At 44.6% G+C, this 22,171-nt stretch overlaps 1 protein-coding gene across 4 annotated transcripts; it reads right to left on the reverse strand.

The window, feature by feature from the left end:
• Nucleotides 1-3,336: 3,336 nt before the first annotated feature.
• On the reverse strand, nucleotides 3,337-13,039 carry LOC306708646 (uncharacterized protein). 4 transcript variants are annotated; one of them, XM_079176521.1, is made up of 14 exons: nucleotides 12,976-13,039; nucleotides 12,031-12,218; nucleotides 11,587-11,683; nucleotides 10,373-10,486; nucleotides 8,351-8,883; nucleotides 8,092-8,267; nucleotides 7,900-7,967; nucleotides 7,350-7,795; nucleotides 6,881-7,205; nucleotides 6,008-6,773; nucleotides 5,732-5,920; nucleotides 5,382-5,638; nucleotides 4,862-5,289; nucleotides 3,337-4,763 (listed from the first exon to the last, which is right to left on the reverse strand). In XM_079176521.1, the coding sequence occupies exons 5-14, from the start codon at nucleotides 8,881-8,883 to the stop codon at nucleotides 4,232-4,234; spliced, it is 3,720 nt and encodes a 1,239-aa protein (XP_079032647.1). In that variant the 5' UTR covers nucleotides 10,373-10,486; nucleotides 11,587-11,683; nucleotides 12,031-12,218; nucleotides 12,976-13,039; the 3' UTR covers nucleotides 3,337-4,231. The 4 variants fall into 4 exon arrangements, with proteins under 4 accessions (XP_079032647.1, XP_079032648.1, XP_079032646.1 ...); XM_079176522.1 differs by lacking the exon at nucleotides 10,373-10,486; XM_079176520.1 differs by lacking the exons at nucleotides 10,373-10,486; nucleotides 11,587-11,683.
• Between the last annotated feature and the right edge of the window lie 9,132 nt (nucleotides 13,040-22,171).

Genomic DNA, 22,171 nt, shown 5'->3' on the forward strand with positions numbered 1-22,171 from the left:
TATGTTCTATGATCGATTTTCTTTGATTACTTACAAAGGGCTGTAACTCAGAGAGACTGATGTCAGACAGAGATATGGCACTCTGAGCTCACACCTGGCGCCAGTCTGCACATAAAGTGCCAGATGTCCAGCCTGATGGACAGGTGTGGCCACTCAGGGAACAGAGTTGCTGCTGCACAGGTTCCTCTGTCCCTCCTGCAGCAGTCCCCGTCCACAGAGGACATGTGGAGCTCCTTCACTGCTCGCTGGTACTGCTCCTGCAGGCCATGTCCCTCAGCCTGTAGCCCTCAGCGGCCGCCAGGACAGTGTAACGGGAAAAATGTTTATACTTATTTCTAGTTTTGTGATATTGCTCTGACAGATATGATACTGCTTGACAGTTTCGGTGCTCAGTCCCTTTCGTTGCCTCCGCTAAGTTTTCAAGTAACTGAGTAACTTTGTTAAATGAAACAACCATTTCTCATTCGAAGCACCTTCCTGTTTTGCAAAGGAAGTGTATCAGACACTTCTGCACCTGTGACCTTCTCTTGCCCTTTCTAACCGATGTTTAACCGTCTAATCTCTATGTCAAAGGGAAGGGTGCAAAGAGGAAGTTCCCTCAACCCCCTCTTGTTTTTATGTGTGCTTAAATATCCAACTCATGAGTGAATGAGTTGATCTTTTCTCATGCAGATTGCCTGCACTCTGTACAACAAATGAACCTTCTCTGCGCAGAGAATACATCTTACAAAGACAAGTTCTGCTTCATAGTATTCCTTTAAACCTTTAAAAGAGGTTTAGCGGGTATAATACATTTCCACCACAACAGACATCAGGACCTGCCCCCAGCTAATTTCTCACGCTGGTCATCCACAGAGCGATACCAGCATCCGCCCCGGACAGTTTCTTGGTCACCTGCAGAGGACAGGTGTGTTTTATTCCTCAGTAAAAGTGCAGCTCTGGAACCAGCAGCGTCACACATCAGCTACATGAACGTGTCAGACTCATCTTCTCACCTTCTTGGTGGAGTCCATCTTCAGGATGGAGCCAAAGGTGGAAGTCACCTTTGCCCTCAGCTCCTTGATCCTGGTCTCGGACTCCCTGGCGTAGGTGGCCAGCAGCCAGCCTCTGCTGGGTACAGGCTCCATCTCTGGAGGAGGCATCTGCACACCGGCGACCTCGAAGTTCCAGCCGGTGTGCGCCCCTTCAGCTGAGCCAGCACCTTCCTGTCACACGAGAGCCTGCAGCACAACAGTTTGACAGCTCAACAACGAGACCTTTTAAGAAACACATTTCCTTTAAACATCAATGTGTCCTACATCATCATGTTCAAGAGCTGCTGGTGGTGGAAGTCCAGCTGCTTCCTGACGCACTCTGACCAGCCAGCTACCTTCTTCTTGCAGTACCTATGAGACCAGATGTTTTAACACTGAGTGTTCTGTTTCATTAGTACTATGTCTACATGGCTTGTAATGATGTCTCCATCCACAGTCTTAAAGAACTCCCTGTACTGTAGGTACCGAAGCCCACGAGCCGGTCGTCCGCCGCAGCTGTGCCAAAACAGCTGGGAAGAGACGGGCGTACTCTCTGAGGGTCTCTCCCCCTCACGCTCTGCCTCGTGGTCAGCCAGCAACTTGGCTGAGTAGCCGACGTCGTTGGTCAACAGCCACTGAAACATCTGGCCCCAGTACTTGCCATACAGGACCTTAATCTGTCAGAGGATCAGTTGGTGGTCAGACGGGTCCCGCCCAGGGCTTTGACCCGCACCAACGCCTCTGCCCTGTTCCGCGACAGGAGGGCGAGGGGCTGACTGGCCTCCTGCCGGTTGTCAATAGCCACCCGAGCTGCTTCAGAGCTGGCCTGAAGCTGCAGCTCAGTGGACCCGGGCATTAACACAAACTTAGGTTTCAGAAATGGATTACCAACCTGACAAGAACATGGAAGATGTAAGTTGTTGTTGTTGTCATGACTGTAAGCTGTCAGGGAAGAAAACAAACATTTTATTTAATTTATCTCTATAGCCCAAAATCACAAATTTGTTTCAGAGGGATTTACAATCTGTACACGGTGTCCTTTGACCCTCACACAGGAAAAAACTCCCCCCAAAAAACCCTATAATGATAATAGTAGTATTAATGGTAGCAGTAATAGTAATAGATGGGACAACGGCAAAGGTATAACCACGATCCATGGATTTAAATGTAAGTTACAGTAATATGAAGCAGTTACAAGCTGATCAAGAAGATGATTCTCATTTCAAAAGATATTGATACCGTCAACACTCTTTAATTTGATTTCAGATTAACAGTCACATTAAACCTCACAGCTCTGATTTAACCAGAACTTTATTATATTTAGACCAGTGGTGCTGATAAATGATATAAATGCATTTATATAAAAATACATTTATTTTAACACATCAGTGTGTTGCTGAAGTGACACCCCATTTATCCAAAAGACAAACGGATGTTCTGAGCGTGAACAAGAAAAGATCTCACACACTCTTAACATCCCACTTAATTAAAGCGGCAAAGTTTTTCATACACAATATTAATGAATGCCGTCTCATTGCAGTAATGCATTACTCCGGTACTGTACCGTTAACTTCATGAACTAACGTCAGCTCATTGGATAAGACTCCTTTTTTTAATGTAAACCTTGTTGAACTGATATTAAAAAACTCTTAGTTTGGTCCTGGTTCTTTTCTAACATTACTAAACCACTAAAACGGAATATTAAATAATGCTCAGACCGTAAAAGAAAAAAGAAGAATACTGAGCATATCTTTTTTCAAATGTTCCTTAAAATCCGTTACCGTTACTGACAGAGTGGAGGTAACGGAGAAGATGGCAGCGAGTGCTATGAGTGTATAGTACATCTGAGGTGCCTCATGCCGAAATCAACCAATCAGCTAGTATAACGGCTGATACCAGTTATCATCCCCCTCCTCCAGCCAGTCCTCCACACTTCTGCCACCTGAGGCGCTTTGACAGAAGTGAAACATAGTGCTGGACTTCTTGTTGACAGGAACTCTATATCAAACAGGAATTCCTGAAAGCCCTCATCAACCCCTTCCTCCTGCTCTACGAAGTCCTCGTCCTCCTCCTCTCCCTCTGGGACGTCCGGCAGCTCCTGCAGCACCCGGACGGTCTGGGAGAACAGGTAGTTGACCCCTATCAACTCCCCTGTGGCAGCACAGAACATAATAAAACCAAATTGTGAACACAGTCAAACATACGACAGATTTCTGAGCTTCTCTCCCTCCCTCAGCAGTTACCGTGTACTCCCGTATCCGAGTGCAACTGTTGATAGTGCCCACCCCTCTCCACCGAGGTACGTTTATTCATTTTATTGGTTTATTTGATAAGGGACAGTGCATAAATAAAAACATTTCTGTAAAAGCACCAGAGTTTGCCAAGAGGGTATTTTTCATCTGTAGTCGCAAGTTAGTTTAAACTTCTATATTCTCTAAACCAGCATCTTTATTTGTACTCATGAAGAGAACTATAAACACATTTCTATTGTTAAAGATATGAACCAACTCAAACTTCACTTCATATTTCTTCAGCTCAGAGGAGACATTGAACTACAGACACTCTTCTGATGACGACATCATCATCATCATCATCATCATCATCATCATCATCATCATCATCATCATCATCTTCTGAAAGATAGAAACGTCAAGTAGTGTTAAACAACTGCAGAACTGGACGTTCATGACTGGATGTCCCCAACGGTACATTTCAGCTCGCTGTATGAAATTTGGTTTCTATAATAAACATGATGGGACGTACAAAAAACCCTTTTGGAGGTATAACCTAAACCAGGGCCTGATAGATAATTGAGAATTAATAAATTGTTGACGGAGAGCTTTTCCAGCCTTTATGGTACTCGTTCAGGGGTCCAGGAAACACACCGACCAATTACATGCGTTGTTAATGACATCACGTGATACTACTCAGCCAATCAAATGTGTATTCTGATAAACTTCCCGACTCGAGTCAGATTCACGCACATTATATATTTGAAATGTCAGTCAGTTGTTGATTACATACAGACGTTAATACAACTGTTGGCTACTTCAATATGGAACTAAATCATAGAACAAGTCAGACATTATTGTGATGTTCTGGAGCTTTGATGAGGAAATTCTCTCTAAATGGACCCAGTTGAACATTAATTACATAACCCTGGTCTAGATGTATACATTTTGGTAACCACGTGTATCACAAAAAACAGTCTCTTGAGGCTATGCTCTAAACCCAACCTGAAGTCTGCCATTTAGAATTTTGTATGAATTTCCTCCTCCGTCCCCCTCCTCCCGTCTCTTCTCCTTCAGCCAGTCCTCCACACTTCTGCCCCCCGAGGAGTTTTGACAGAAGTGGAACATGGTTCTGGACTTCTTGTTGAAGAAGCGGCTGTGACCAAAGTGTTTGGTCTTTGGCTGACGACAGAGGCTGCAGACGCAGGCGAAGGGCGCCTTTATTTTGAAGTCCTGACCCCGTCTCTCTGCCTCCTGCCTCTTCTTTTCAAGCTTTCTCCGCTTCCACAACGTTGTCTTTGGTAACTGAGGAGGTGAAGGAGCAGCATTGGCAGGTTCAGCCTCAGTAGTGGGACCAGCAGCAGCTGGTAGGTCTGGGGCCTGGGAGGGGCCCGGCTGGTCGGAGACACCTGGTAGGGGCTGGTCCAGGGGAGGCCTCTCTCTGGCGGGCGGCACGGGGTCTGGTGGCACATGGGCCTGGAGGACATAACCCCCCTGGCTCTCCTTCCTCCAGTTGAACCTGGAGATCATAAAGGTTTTTTAAGAGTAAAATCTAAGCACCTTGAAGACATAACTGTACTTTATACCAGCGCTGTAAAGTTTAGTTTGGATACTCACCACTGTATGAGCATCCTCTGGTTTATCTCAAAGAGACACAGCTTGGCTCGGAGGGTTGGATTTCCCAGCACGCCGTCTCTGATGGTGCAGTAGCTCCTGAGGATCAGAGACCAGCGGCTAATCCGCGCTCCTGCCAGAGAGCGGCTCTGATGATGGATCCTACACAGCAGGATACAGATAGCCTCCACCAGCCTGTTGGCGTCAGGCCGCGTGAAGGGGCCACTGAACCTCCCCTGGGTGAGCTGGTCCCTGTAACGTGGGGAATAGTTAACAGGGTCCTTGTCTCCCTCTGAGAGTTTCTCCCACAAGGCCAAGATCTGCGCCTCACGCACCACTGTAACTCGGCCCGCCACCCGCAGCTCCACTAGATACTCGGCCAGGTTCAGGACATGCTGGTACCCCGGGGAGCCATCAGGGTCCACGCACTCCTACAGAGGGCAGATGAAAACAGTAATGTGTTCGTCCTGTGGCTTTGACGGAGGAGACGGAGCTGATGTAAAAAAGTGAAATGATCACGTACCTGCTCGGCGGTGTCCTGGAGGTTGGCCGGCTCGGACTTCTCAGGCTGTCGGGGCTGTGAGGTGTCTGACAGGAACTCTGTATCAAACAGGAATTCCTGAAAGCCCTCATCAACCCCTTCCTCCTGCTCCACGAAGTCGTCCTCATTGTCCTCCTCCTCCTCCTCCTCCTCTCCCTCTGGGACGTCGGGATCGTCTGGCAGCTCCTGCAGCACCCGGCCGGTCTGGGAGAACAGGTAGTTGAGCCCTATCAACTCCCCTGTGGCAGCACAGAACATAATAAAACCAAATTATGAACAGAGTCAAACACACGGACAGCTTTCTGAATTTCTCTCCCTCCCTCAGCAGTTACCTTTGTGCTCCCGTATCCGAGTGCAACTGTCAACCAGCCTCCTCCCGTACAGGCTTTGGGCCAGCTGGTTGATAGTGTCCAAGTCCTGGCTGTCCCCCCTCTCCACCGAGGCACGTCTGTGGGCCTCGTTCCACCTCGTCAGGCCCTCCAGCAAGTAGAGCTGGAACTGCATGGCACTGGCACTGGCGCCTGGAACATTACACAGAGAGGTGTGAGGCAAGAATCAACGGACTCGCAGTGAAGGTTAACTTGTGTGTTCAGGCTTCAGACACTTACCAGGGATGAACCCGTTTAGGTGGAGGTGGAATGACTCCAAGGAGGTGGAGCCGCGGGAACAGCGGTACACCGGCAGACTGACCCCTCCCCTGGTCAGCTGGCCCGTCCTGGTGTACAGCTGCAGCCCCGGTGGATCCTGGATGCACTGGAGGTGGCGGCGCAGGGTGCTCCAGATGCCCTCCACCCTCTCCTGGTCCAGCAGCAGGATAGCCATGCCGTCTCTGGCCGACTTGAAGTGGTCCAGGGTCTCTTCAATGAGACGCTCGGTCTCCTGTGCCCCAAGCGTGTGGCGGCGACAGTGCTGAGCCATCTCCTTGAGGGAGACCCTGCTCCAGGCCCCGGGCCCCTCTGCCTCCTTGGCTCTCTTCAGCAGGGCGATGTCCTCCTGGTCCCAGGCGAAGATGGAGGCAGAGAGGCGTTGCATAAAGTGGGCATAGAGGGGGTGGCTTTTGGTGGTGACCATTGCCGCCAATCTCCTCATAAAATGCCCTATGTCCAGCCTGACCACTAGCTGGGTCCACTCTGGGAACAGAGCGGCAGCTGCTGAACCCCCAGTGATTGAGCAGCAGTCCCTGTCCACATAGAGGACCAGAGGTGGCTCCTCCTTCGCCTGCTGGTACCGCCTGACCAGCCCGGAGGTCATTTGCTGCAGCCCATAACCCTCGGCCACAGTGAGGACTGACATGAGCACCTGCCCGTGCTCGTTGCCCACGTTGGTCACCCACTGGATCGTCCCTGCAGCGTGACCGGACAGCTTCCTGGTGATCTACACAATCAGAATCACAATTACTGTATTGATCCCTGTGGGGAAACTGGGAATCTATTCTAAAATAGAAACATATAAGACCATGTAAAAGCTAAATACAATTCTACCTTCTTGGTGGAGTCCATTTTTAGGATGGAGCCAAAGACGGAGGTCACCTTGGCTCTCATCTCCTCCAGACGGGTGAAGCTGTCGGTGGCGAAGGCGGAGAGGATCCACTGCCTGGTGGGGACCAGGTCCATCTCTGGCAGGTCTGGAGGAGGAGGAACAGTCAAACCCGGCATCATGAACTTCTTGAAGGTTGACATGAAGCGGATGCAACTGTTCATCCAGGCCGCCGTGTGCTGCTCCACCAGGCAGGAGCGCAGACGGATGGCACTGTTGCTGAGAGACCGTCCCCTCATCTGCACCAGGACCCTCTTATCACATGATAGCCTGCAGAGCAGATACAATGAGATAGTGGACAGAAAGAGAATGACAAAGAACTGGTCAGTTAAACTCTCAGGCTCCTCCCTCCTCAACCCCCCAGAGTTCAAAGTCTCCTTCAAAGTTTTTGATATTTTTGAGTCTTTGATATACCTGTAGGTGAGCACTGCTGGGAACATCCTCCTGTACTCCTCATCCAGCTGGGACAGAATGCTCCTCGACCACGATGCCAACTTCTTCCCACAGCCGCGACAATCGAGATACTCTGTGCCCATAAAATACCACCCATCGCTGTCCAAGACCTTGCGAACGGTCTTGTACAGGCCACATCCGGTCATCCTGTGGGCACAGACGGGGCAACTGATAGTGCACTGCCACATCCTGTAGGGCACCCACAGGAAGAACGGCCGCTGGAAGAAGGCGTCGAAGGAGGCCGGTGGCTGGTAGTACAGCTGGCGGGGTCCAGGAGGATAGTTCCAGGACTGCAGTTCAGTGTTGAGGGTGGGCTTCCCACTCTGGTCCCTGGTGAACAGAGCCCGGCTCACCCACTCATGCTGCACACTGGGCAGCGTGCTCCTCCAGCTCTCTGGGAGAGGAACCTGGAACACACAGATAAATATAAAAACAACCATTGGCAAAAAGATTACAGCTTGCAATATCACATCTACAATATGTGTGTTTAGATTCTAATCAGAGGACTGACATCAGCTGGGAGAGGGCCAGATGCTGTCGCAGGGACCGCTGGAGCAGAGACCACTGGTTCATCAGGAGCTACAGACATGATTGTAAAAAGAAAAACAACTCCTTTACGCTCATGCTTTTCTTACTGAATCCTGACAGGTGAACAGGAAATAGCTTGTGCTTGTTACATGAAACGTGATTCTGCTGTCATCACCTGAAGAAATGGACGGCCGCGAGGAAGATGAGGAGGCGGTAGCTGTGGAGGTTGGTGGAGCAGAAGGTGAGGAGGCTGCTTTACCCTTCTGGTCCCTGCCCATCACGTACCTCTTCAGGTGGTCCATGCTTGAGCCCGTGGACTGCACGCGGGCTCTCCTGAGCCACATCCTGTAGCTGTGGAGGGATGAAGCCACATCAGATGAAAACAGGAAACACCTCACAGTGACGCTTTGATTAAGACTCGCTCTATGACTTACCTCTGCACTACAGGATCTGTAGACTCGTAGAACTCCCGGTACGAGAGTCCAGTATGCTCCCCGAATCCCACCCGCCTGCTGTCCAGCGCTCCCTCAGAGGAGGAGCCGTCAGACACCCTGCTCTGCTGGACAGCAGACATCACACAGGGGAACAGCCTGGCGTACCGGGACAGAGCATCCTGGTTCTGCTTGATGGGGCTGGTGTCGAGGTCCCCCGACTCACGCTCCTGATGATGAGCTGCGAGGATCATAATCAGGTAGCCCACATCGTTGCTGAGCAGCCAGTGGAAGGTCTGCCCTCTGTACTTTCCAAACTGAATCTCATGCCGGCTGAGAACCAGTTTGGTGTCGCTGCAGTCCCCTCCACCAGCAATGACCAGGTCCCGGGCGCCCTGCATTGTGGATGCAGGGTTCTTCGGCCGGTGGGATCGGACTCCCTCCTGCTGATGGCTGAAGGCATCCGCCTCAGGAGAAGCCTTCAGGATCAGGTCATTTGGCATGTAGCTAACCCTCAGTTTTGGTACGTAGTCCATCTGATCATGAAAGAGAGACAGTAGGAAGACCCAATGAGCCCAGTGATAACACAGTACGGGACATGTAGTAGTAATATATAATAATGCAGTATTCTAATTAGGAGATCATAATAATAATCACAGCCACACAGTTGGAAATAAAAGACACAATGTATAATTATAACAGTCATTACTGCTGTACAGAATAACTGATCTTCTGTTTCCCAGCGAACATGTTTCAGGTGAAAAGACATTTTTCACCGACTATTTGAAGACGTTGATTAAACGTTCATATTTATACCAGATTTCATCTGGATTTGCACTACTGAATTTGTTCATCAAATACACACATTTTAGAGGCTAACTAAGAAACCAAGAAACCAGAAAATGTTGTAAACCGTAAATCGCAGTGAAATCGTGCACGGCATCGTGCACGAACACTTGTGTGCGCGCGGATCGGGGCGGAACACCGCCGCGCGCGGTACAGAGCAGGGGAATTGTAAACGCGCGATCATGTAGTGACACGTCTACCGGAGAACTATGAGTCGATTATAAATCGTGCTGTAAGACACAGCATACATTTTAAATTAATGTATTATGTTATAAGATGGTCGCTAGCATCACAGTTTAACTCATTCAAACATTTAAAGTGTTTCTGCTCACAGCTGGATCCGTTTGTCTCTCAGTCTCCATTAGGAAGGACGTGATGGGAACTTGTGTGGTCTGCTAAATCTCCTCGAAGCAGCCAATCACAGCTGTATTCGAAGGAAATCTAAGGGAGCCAATCCCGGCGGGGGGAGGGTTTAGCTACGGAGAATCTCAGGAGAACCCGTAGATCCTCCCCCTATGTGGAACCAATCAGTAAGTAAAACGGTGAAGTGGGACATCCAATTGGAGCTGCAGAGTCCATCCGGGACTGAATAGGAAACAACGGGAAGGCGGGACATTCTCTCTGGGACTAACTGAGACAAGTGAGACCTGAACATCCTGATTCCTGCCGATCTTCTCTGTGTGGTTCCTGTTTTAGTAAACGTGCTACCGGTGTGACCTCAGATATACTCAGAAACATCCTGAGCTGAAATGTTTCAGAGGTCACATTTAAAGAATGAATACGAGCAGTAATAAAGTTTAAGGTAACATTCGGGTACCAATGTTAATCTCAGCTAAACCAAGAGCTGAACTAAACAGTTCAAACAGCACCCACATTAGCTGGTTCACACAAAGACATAAATAGTGTAACGTTATAACTTCAGAGAATTACATTAAACCTCTTGAGCCCGAGCTCAAGAGGTTCAATTTCACCTATTTCTCACCAGGAGAAGGCGAGCAATGTTCACCGTTATCGATCCCAGCCGCGATCTACGGCACTTTTCAGACAAAGCACCAGCGGAACACACGGCATCGAACTATAGCGTCAGAATATTTCTGCTTTTCACCGTTAAAAAGTTACAATTATTCTACCGCGGATCAACACACAGTCTAACAGCATAAATATTGAAACGCTTCGTACCTTTTAGATGTTTTTCTGGAAGAAAATCGGCCCGAAAGAAATTTAATCCATTTCCTGCATTTGCAGCTGCTCTCTGTCCTCCGTGCTTCGGAACAACTGAGTTTCTCTAAGATTCTATGAGGAAAGAGTAATAATTTTAGTTTTGGCCAATGGGTTTGACCCATGGGGGCGGATCACAGTTTTCGATTATTTTATTGGCTTAAAATTCGGTCAAACAACTCAAAGCACAAATGACTACACTGTCCACACTCTGCCGGGTTGAAATCTGTGGGAATTGCGCAAATCGGCCGATCACAGGCTGTGTTAGGTTCAAATACATCCCGTAAAACTGAAATTCTGACGAAAATTATTCAAATAGACCTTGTAGTTGGCGAGATAAGCCCCTTTCAGTACGGGTATGACATTTTCGAGCAGAGGTCTCAAAATAGGCTTAGGGTTTAAGAGGTTAAAGTTTGACAGAAAGATTCTGCTGTAACGTGATGGTGTTGCTGAAGCCATTATTTCACAAAGGGCTGTACAAAGCAGTAAAACTCTGATTCAACTCAGACAGAACAGTCTGGATTAATACACAGAAGCTGTAACTTCATACATCAGCTTCTGTTACAATAATGACAAACCCTGGTTTACAGCGGAACTCAGACAGCTAAGACTGCAAAAGGATCAGGCATTTAGGAGTGGGGACAAGGACTTTTATAAAGAGGCAAAATACAGGTTTAGTAAGGCGGTGAGAGATGCTAAACGACTGTACTCTGAGAAACTGCAACACCAGCTCTCAGCAAGTGACTGCTTCTGTCTGGAGAGGTCTCAGACAGATCACCAACTACAAGCCTAAAACCCCCCCCACTCCATGAATGACCCCCGCCTAGCAGACGAGCTGAACGAGTTCTACTGCAGATTCGAAAGACAATGGGACAGTCCTGACTCCATCCCCCACAGCCCCATCAACCAGCCCCCCTCCCCCAGCTCAGCAGGGGCTCATGACTCTGTACCACCATATTTTATTGTAAATTTCAATATGATTCTATTTTCTGCACTGTGTTGACTGTTGCTGATTGTTTTGTTTATTGTTAAATGTTACGCACCACCCGCCACGACAAATTCCTTGTTGGTGCAAACGTCCTTGGCAATAAACGGTTCTGATGTCAGACAGAGATATCAGAATTTACAGGGTTTAACATTCATATTTAATACTAATTAATAAGAATTTAACTTACGATCTCGTAGCTTTCAAATCACAAACTGAACTGAGCGCTCGGTAGAGAGAATCCAAGATGGCGGCTCCAGATTTCACTGTTGACACGAACGAGCCATCTGATTGGATGATAAAAGGTTGGAGAGTCTGATTGGCTACTCAGAGTTGACACAAGTCTTTTTCTTCTTTGTGTCAGTTTCTCAACTGCATGTTAATTCTGAGGAGCCAACAGGCTTGTTCAAGATAAGTCACCGGTGATCGGTGCACAATGCATGCCGGTTAGATTTGTGTCCGACTTGCTCTGACGTCATGAAAACGCGGGCAACGATAGAGAGAACTTTATCTGTGAACCGAGCTGATGCTCTGTGAGGCTCTTCTCTTAGAACATCAGAACTATTCTGTAGATTTAAACAAGATAAACATTTATTCATCCTCACAGGAAACATCAATAAATAAATATAAATACCTGAACCATCTGTCAACAAAGTCATCAATAGATAATAAAGATCACGAATGACTCCAGGATCCAGTAGCTGGAGGTCCAAAGTGAGAACCAGACGGTGCAGGTCTCACATTTGTCCTGTGGGGGTACAGTCTTGGTTGTGGTTCTGCGTGGCGTTGACGGCGCTGTAGAAGAAGAACACAACTCCTCATCTGAAGAAGAAGAAGAGACTCATCACTGTTCTGGCTTCACCTCTGAAGATTCTCTCTTTATGTCTCACTCACAGTCCTGTGTGCCCGATAAAAAATACTTTTACTTTGAAGAATCTCACCGGAAGTCTGCTATCTTAATGCATTATCTTCACTCATTAAAATGTAATTTCTAACAGATCATTCCGCGGCTAACAGCCTATTTACCCAATAGTGAACGTGTGCAACAGAACTCCATTCCGAAACTGTTGAATTATACAAACACTGCTGCTTAACTGGACTAAACGTCATCATTAATATCAACTGAGAGAACTTTTCTGAACCAGACGGAGCCGCTCTTGAATTCGGCGAACACAAAATCGAAATCTTCAACCGAAGAACAAACATTTCTGATAATAATCACACTTTGTGTCATAGTTTAGATTGTTTCTTGTGGAGAACTCAGACTGTCTTCTTAGCGTTTTATCGGCTCAAACGTTGAACTACATCAGGAAAACACGTTTATAGCAACAATAGTCTTTTCAGTTCCATTACTTGACGTTTCTCTACGAAACTCAGCAGGTTTGTCGTCCACATTCCAGGAAACAGACACGTTAAAAAAGAAGTTTCCACAACGAGGTTTGGTGGAAAACACAGTGTTCGTCACTTCTTCACAGCTTCAACGGAATATTTTAAACTGATGGTTTCACACTAAACACTAAAGAGTTTCTACGTTGTTTTACAGTCATATTTAATAGTAATTAATAAGTAATTTACTTACGATCTCGTAGCTTTCAAGTCACTGTTTGAACTGAGCGCTCGGTAGAGAGAATCCAACATGGCGGCTCGAGATTTCACAATTGAGACAAACGAGCCATCTGATTGGATGATGAAAACTTTGAGAGTCTGATTGGCTGCTCAAAGTTGACACACAAATTGAGAATAGGCTCGTTTTAGATAAACCAGGTCTGCGCAGAATCGATCACCGGGCGATCGGCGCACAATGCATGCTGGTTAGATTTGTGGCCGACTTGATCCCGACTTGCTCTGCGTAGTTGCTCTCCGCCGACTACATGACCCCAGGGCATGATGGGAAACGCCTGGCTTATTTGTCATTTCCTCGCTCCTCGCTTGAACCGGAAGTTGTTCTGCGCCACCATATTGACGGCCGTCCCAAAGCTGTTATATAGCTCGGAGGAGTGAGGAGTGATCTCCGATGAGCCATGAGCGAGGACGCACAAGAACAGACTTCCAGGAAGTGTTTTAACGGCTGACACGCCTCCTCATTGTTAATCAGTTATGTGATTGGACGCTGCAGCTGATCGGACTGACTGACTGGAGTTGCATTCCAGAGTGAAGACAGATCACAGATTAAACCAGTGGCGGCTGGTCAATAGAGGGCGCTAGGGTGCCGCCCCACCTTAAGCCACAACAAATAAAATAAAATGAAGAATAAGAATAAGAATAAACGATACAAATTGTCAATATTTGTGTTTTTGAAATATGGAATCACCCACAGTAATATGTGTAAGATATGACATTTGCGGTAAATATCTGCTTTTCCTGCACGTCCTCTCCGCCTGTGCACGTCTCAACTGGCTGGGGCGCTAGAGAAACTGCCCAAAAGAGGCGGATCTATGAAGCAGTTTAGCCAATTGCTGATTACAAATATAAATGTGCGACATATAATTTAGCTAGGGATGCAATTAAGAGACTAAAATTGGAGCAGACAGTGACTGACTATCAGTGATACCTGCTGATGAACTGGACTTTATAGACCAGGTCCAGTACACACTGGAGGGTTAATGGGTTATTGATATATAGTCTCCAGATGAAGATACGTTAAGTGTAAAACATGACAGTATTGTGGCCCATAAGTAAAGCATGAATAGAAATAACAGGTGGATTTAGAAACCAATTATTTTATTTCTAAATCTTCCAACATTTTTCAATGAAAATACATGTTTTTATTGAACATGAGTTATCACTTGGTTTAAAATGCAGCAATAACAGATCATTTAATGACGTGTGTTCATGAACGTGTCATCAGATGAATTCTGCTGATCTTCTCTGACCTCCAAGTCCTGGTCCACCAGACCACCAGGTCCTGGTCCACTGAGTGCCCCTCAGCAGCAGGAGTATCTGCGTGCTGTTGACGGCGCTGTAGAAGAAGAACACGACTCTTCACCAGAAGAAGAAGAAGATACTCTCAGCACTGTTCATGCTTCACCTCGGAGGCTTCTCTCTTTACATCTTACTCACAATTCTATGCCCAATAAAATACTTTTACTTTGAAGGGTCTGACGGGAAGTCCACTATCTTACTGCATTATCTTAACATTATCTTATAGTGACAGTGTCTATTCAGAAACTGTTGAATTATGCTGCTTAACTGGACTAAACGTCATCATTAATATCAACTGAGAGAACTTTTCTGAACCAGACGGACAAACACAAAATCAACCAAAGAACAAACATTTCTGATAATAATCACACTTTGTGTCACAGTTTACAATGTTCTACAACTACTCCCATTGGTGAAATTAATGGGGTTTTCTGTTTGGAACCCTGTTATGGATTTTATTGGAGAAGACTATGGGACCCAAGTGACCCAGTAAAGGGATAAGTCCACAATCTTCATTATTATTTATTGTTATGGCAGGTATAATATGGAGGAAGATGATCTATGATTGTGCCGTTTTCCCAGATTTTTGTAATTTTTCTTAAAATTGTTCCTTTCATTTCTTTTATATTGTTTGTCGCTGAGTCTAACTGTCTGTATAGTTAGCTGTCATGTTATATATAATTGTTGTTGAGGCAACATTTGGCGTGTAACATGTATAGGCTGACAATACAATGGATGAAAGAAAGAGGTTTTGCAACTTTATGTTCCAAGGCACCCCCGAAGAGCTAAGTTCACAATATTCATTAATATTTAATTGTTAGTGCAGGGTCAATATGGAGGATGATGATCTATGTTTGTATGGATTTCTTGTGTGTTTCTTTTTTTTTCTTTTTTTGTCTGAGTCTGATCGTTTGTATAGTTAGCAGTTATGTTATGTACTATTCTTTTTGAGGGTAACATATAACCTCTTTAAACTGAAAATGAAATGATTGAAAGAAAGATATAATATCTCCCTAGCGTGTTCTGGCTTTACCCCGGGGCTTCTACCCAGTTGGACGTACCGGGAAAACCTCTAACAGGAGGCATCCTGATCACATGTCAGATGTCCGTTGGTGACTGAAGTTTTGTTTCTTTTCTGATTTTGGTCTAGAATTGCAGAAAATCAACCGAATAGCAGAGAAGTTGAAAACGTCTGCTGCCAAGAAATACAACAGGTATCTAACAGTATATTAAATAACTACACTCTGTAGCTAACTAACTAGCTGGCAACACCAACAGTAGAACATTAGGCTGTTGCATAAGGCTACAGGCCTATGCTGTGGTGTAAAACACAAGTCCTTCTCTTTATCTAAGTAAGGCTAGCTAAGAATTACCCTCACGTCGCTTCAGTAGGGAAATACTGCGACTGTGTGGAGACAGTGGAGAGCAGGGTCGTCCTTCAATCGGAGGTTGGATCCAGCATGTCGATGTTCTTAAGAAACTTAACCCCCAAAATTGCTCCTGTAGCTGTGCCTACAGTGTGTTAATGTGATAGTCTGATCGGCAGGTGGCACCTAGTCCCTGCCATCAGTGTGTGAATGGGTGAATGATGACAAGTAGTGTGAAAGCGCTTGCAGCCTCCGAAGGATGCAGCCGCTGGATTGGGACATAGCTATAGTAACACATCAACAGTTTCCACCTACAGGACAAAGAAGACCATGTGACACAGCCAACAATTAATCTGTATTTATTAAGCAACAATATAAATATAACATGAAGAGTGTTCTTTAAATACACCTAATGACACTGAAAATACTACAAAATCTCCCTTTGTTCTTTAAATGTCGTTGTCAAAGCCACCCAGGAGCTGGTTTCAGATGGTCTGTGATATTTTCATGGTGGACATCTGTAAATAAAGTGTGAGAAAAAAATATTGACTTCAGTTTTGAACGTCTTTTCACTGGTGACCATAGTCGTTTTTTAAACGGCTTTTCAACGGAAAGATGCTGACTTGGATGTTACACAGTATAATACTTTATATTGTTAGTATACTGCTGTATGCAAAACAAGGTTTTGATCGTCTTCTTATTTGTACATCACTTTGTTTTACTCACTTTGTCCCCATTTAAACTGAGTACAGCCCCACTCGCTTTCTGTCGTGTATTTCACATGTAAAATGGCCTAAACAGTTAATTTGATAACAGTGGGCTACAGCGACAGCCTATTAAAACAGTCTCCATCATAACATACACACATGTTTATGTTTACTGTTGGCCCATGCTGCTGTAGCTACAAGCTAATGCTACAAGTTAGCAGCATGTACACTGCTCTCATTACGATGTCCTGGGAGCAGCTTGTTGACAGCAATCAGTCTATAATTCCATATTTATGACGTTTTATATGAAACATTAAATGCGTTCAAATCATGTCTTTGTGTAGACCACATTTCACCGCCCAGTGTAATATGATTTATGAGAAATACGTTCACAGTAACCAATATCGTTTCTCTTTCAACCTACAACTGAACAAACAATCAATATTTTAAAACAAATTGGTGTTTTGTGACATGTTGATGTTGAAACCGCATTTTAGCTGGTTGAAAACACGGCGAAAATAGATCTTAGACATTCAGATCGAATTTCAACCAGTTTTCAAACCGATTTCAACCAGAAATCAACAAATCAATGTTTAAACCCTGGTTGATGCTCACTTGTCATTTTCTCATAGACGTCTATACAATCAGACTTATTTTTGAGTCACCCCCTATTGGCCATTAGAAAGAATGCGTGATTACACTTGGCAGTAGTTGTTATTCTCTGAAACTACAGCAAACTGTCTGTCATTGGCTTGTAACCTGCAGTGATAAGCTAACGTTTGTATAAATGAACCTTGTTTCCACTAGATCAGGGGTATTCAATTAAAATTCCAAAAGGTCCAGATTGAGAAAATCTCCTCATGCAAAGTACCGGAACATTTCAATATCTAACTGGCGCTATTTAGTGCCGTATATATATATTCAAGAAGCCTAGTAGTAACAACATCTCTGTGTAGTCAACAACTGTTAAATAAAGTAAGTACACATCAATTATATTTTAACAATTATTATTGTCAGTTTCCAAATGTAACTGGATGGATTATAAATAATACATAGAAATACATAAATAAATGTTCTTCTCATTTCAAGGAAAATAATGTCTGGATTAAAGAATAACTTACATAACAGAAAGCTTTTGAAAAACGTGCATCTTAAAATAAAGTAATTCATTTTAGAAAAATCTATTTCACTGATTTGTCCTGCAGCTTTAAACTCAGTTCATTCAGGGTGAAGTGATGTCAATCAAGAAAAAGCCACAATGTTATATTTTTCTCATCTTCTAAAAAGAGAAATGTGTGAGCATGGACTTTATCTGTGGTTATTAAACCACTTGTTTCAGCTCTATTCTCTCTGTTAACATCAATGTTGGTCAGTGAATTCATGTGTTAGGATTCTGATCATATTGGGCTCTTAGCTTTATTTTTCTGTGCCTTAATTTCAGATGTGAGTGGGTACGTTTGCTCAAAAGAGTTATGCTTTGTCTCGTAGTGGCGCTTCACATTAACGCTTTTATTAATCGTCACGGTCTCTGAGATATACTGGTATATTGGTTTTAAACTGTCCGTGGGAAGAATTAACCTATAAGAGTCTGTTCATTCTTGGTTAAAGATTCTGGTCTCTCACTGTCCACTTTCCTCTTTTTGGAGAACGTCACGTGAAATAACTTCTCTGACTCACGTTATTCTCCTGCTCTTCGTTCTCTTTCCTCGTCTCTCCCCCCGTGTGTGTACATCTCACTCGAGTCAGGAAACTTGTCAGAATACTCATATTTGATTGGCTGAGCTGCATCATGTGGTGTGATTTACAACGCATCGGTCGGTGTGTTTCCTGCACCGCTGAACAAGTGCCGTAAAGCCTGAAAAAGCTGCGCCGGTTAAAGTGCGGTTAAAGTTAAAGTGCTACGCACTCCGGACTAAGCTACGAACACAAAGCTAAAAGCTAACACGGACAACCAATACATCACAGAGCAAGAGAAATCAACACAGAATCCAGAGATATCTTCAGAATGTCTGTCAGTGAAACCATTACAGAGATATAGCCAACAATCACCACAAAAACAAGCCGCTTCAATGCAGAAAAAATCATAACTGTCCCTTACTTTGAGATGAATCATGAAGAGAAAAGAATAATATTCCGGTTCCCGGCTAAAAAGACTGTTGCTACGTATATCCCGTGTGTTTCTGAACTGTTTCCTGAAGAAAGGGGGGTCAACCAAGCATGGGGTACCGGGGGGGGGGGGGGGGGGGGGGTTACATTTTTCGAAGTTGGCCTTCTTTCCGTAAATAAACACCCCGGAAACATACCGGAAGGTCCAATGGGTATTAAGACCCCATATAAAACCCCACATAATCTGTTGACCTATTTATCTATAGTCTGAGTCTTGTTCAGGTTGTAATAGGTCACAAAAGAACAGCTGTGTTTCCTATATACATATCCATGTCACTATCCTGCTTTGGAAGGAGAACATGGAAAAGAACTTGCAGCTTAAATCCACTGGAATGTTATTTCATTAGTAGATTTACTCTGGGTTTGCACACGCATCATTTGGAGGAATTGGATTGAATGAGGCTGTAAATATAATGTAATCTAAGCTCCCCATGCTGACATATCGTGACGCAGATATTGACATTATGCTGAGCTGATTTAATTTAATCTACAGGAAGTTGCTCTGCATGTCCACCCCAGCTTCATGCTAATGACGGTGACTGCTGGAAATGTGAAACAAGTCAGTGTTGAACACAGGCGTCCTTGGTTTGACTTTGAATTGGAATCACAAGTCGGAGAAAGCAGGACTTTAAATTTCAGCTCTGTAAAATGAAAAATAAACATAGTAAATGTGTTTTTTTTGTGTGTGCATGGCTTCACCAGACAGGCAATTTTTATGCCAAGGGGTAGTAACCATGAAAACCCACATATTTTGCACTTTGCCAATTCAGTAACTCTGTGATGTGGAATCATTCGGCACGGAGCATGTGATTGGTGTTAAGTAGCATGACAGGCAGAGGGAAGGATTGCACCAGAGCCCGAGGTTCTTGTCTCTGGGAAGGAATGCCACTGTAGAGCTCTCATTGGTAGAGCCCCGAAGAACCTGGGGGGTCGCGGGAAGTGCAGCAGGGAGTTCGGGTGTTGGGGGATGGAGAAAGGAGGGGTTGGAAAAGCATGGGGGGAAGATGAAAAACAAGCCTGCGTGGTTCCTCCAACCTCGTTACAGCGAATATCCCGTCAACTATAATTAACGCTGCCACTTTGTAGTGTTTTTAGTTCCGTCACTGGGGTCTCCACAGACCTGGTCTCATTACTACACCTCTGGATAGTACATTAAATCCTTGTTTAAGCTCAAAACATGGCTCTTTAAATATAACCACATCAAAAACGACGACAGACAGTTAACAGTAGGACATAGAGGAAGCTTAATTTCTCAATTTTATAGTTGAAAATGTCAGTGCATGCCAACCATCCGAAGGATTGGTCTGATTTGGTGTTGTCTGGGGTTAAAAGTCAGACAAAGATTTTAAAGAATTGTCATTATATTGCTGTGTATATATAAAAATATATGCTTCAATATGAAATTTTATGAAAAGAGAACAAAAGAAATCTGTTTGGTGGGGCTGCACAGTACAGCTAGGAGCTTAACATGCTCACTAAGGACCGTCAGGAAGCCTTACAAAGGATGCATGCAGCATGTCAGCAGAGAAGCAGCTTCAATAATACACAATCAGTGTAGCTTTGCATGTACAACTGAATAAAATACACTATTACAGCTATTACGGTGTAGAAATCTGCATTTATTGAATATAGAAGTGTATCTATTCTCTTAGATGTGCATGTGATAAAAACATGCCTCCTGTGTGTTGAGTTCTGGTAAGCACATTTCTGTTGTGGGTCAATGTCCCTGCTTCTTAGGTGGAATACATTTAGTACAGGAAAACCATTATTTTTTTTCCGCCCAATTTATAATGTCATATTCTCTCTGCACTGCCATCCTTGCCATTGCTAACACTACAGATGTGTTTCACCTTACATAACATGGTGTTGCATTCAGAAGGGTGCATGTGGGACTTTACTGATATCCATCCCAGATTCACCTCCTTTAGGTAGGTTTAGGTAACTTTAGGTAACTTACTAGTGGGAGATGCTAGTATGCAGCAGGACAAGAACCCTCGCCATCTTCGAACCCGTGCAACGTACCCTTACACACCAGTTATGTCGTCTTACGAAAAAGTAACTCCTCATTTTCGTGCCTAAGACATTTCCGCTTGTTACATACACACAGTCATTTCAAAATAAACTACCTTCTTCACAGGAAACAACTTAGTTTGGTTACGGAAACAAAATGACTCGGCTGGGTTCAGGAAAAGATCGTTGTTTGGGTTAGATTACTGTATTAGTGTTACTTATGTACAGAAGTTACGTGACAAAGAAGTAAGCGTTGACTTACAGTTCTAACAGCACAGAAAGACGTAATGTGATGCAAGAAAAATAATTCTAATTCTAGAGGTCTGGTATATTGGAATGTTGTGTCTTGTGTCCTAAACTGAATGTGGCATGAGCATGCGTCAGTGGTTACGTCTCCAGTCTGATCTCGAGCACACAGCTGATAGGAACGTGGTTTGTTTACATGACGTGAGTGACAGAAGTGCACATTTAACAGATTCAATGTGGACAGAGAGCGTACTATGTCAAACATCATCGTTTCTTATTCTGTCAATAAGAACAGGTATTTAAGAATAGACCCAATTATTCATCATTACAATACATTATTCGTTCTATTTAAAAAAAAAAAAAAAGTAAGTATAACATTGAATTCCCTACATGAAATCTTGGCTCAGGCCACTAGGGGGTACAGTGAGCCCCCTGAATGCAAACTGCACAGTGATGACTGCCCTGCGGTGCCACTGTAAGATCACAGTCCAGCCAGGCTTAAAAAAGGCAGACGATCAGGTAAATGATAAAGGGACTTGCATTTGTGTAGCGCTGTACACTACATACATGTCATATCATTCACTCATTCACACACATTCATAAACGGACGGCAGAGGATACCAGGCAATTAGGACCCTAAACTAATTCACAATCACGCACATTCACACACCCATTGCTCAGTCTTCGGAAGCAATTTGGGCTTCAGTGTCTCGCCTCGTAACCTGGTTTCCAGGTCTGAAAGCATCGCAACACATTGTCAGTAGGATCCAAAACACAAATTACAAACAAATTGACCAAAAACGTTTCCTTAAAATAATATGAAATAATCTTTCACTAAATGTCTGTGTTAAGTAGAGCTTTATCATTCTATTGCGTAATTAATTCACACCTACCCATTTCTTGGAGAGTTGGGATATTTAAGATATAGATACAGTCAGACCCTGCACTGTGGGTCCCAGAGAGCTGACAGCTGGTGCGTCACAAACATGCCGTTCTTTATCTTTACATCATCAGCATCCCTCACAATTCCACTCGGGATCCGATGCCGGCGCTACATATACTATAGTTGCAAACCGTCCTGCTAATGGTGTTAATGAGCTTGCTAAGACATGCAGCAGGCCATGATGAAAGGCCTCTTCACCCACGCTGCCATGGGTGTATTTGCTGTTTGTGCCATTACAAATCAATCAATCACCCCCATGTGGAAGATAAGATAAACAGAATGAGATAGTATACAATGACTGGTGTTCATTTAATGATCCTGGAATGAATATTGGCAGCAAATTAGATTTTCAGTGAATTAAATATCACAGTGCAGGATATAGCATGGACTTTTCACCCTATAACTCTCATCCTG

This window comes from Pholis gunnellus, assembly GCF_910591455.1.
Source record: "Pholis gunnellus genome assembly, chromosome: 16".
NCBI classification, from domain to species: Eukaryota; Metazoa; Chordata; class Actinopteri; order Perciformes; family Pholidae; genus Pholis; species Pholis gunnellus.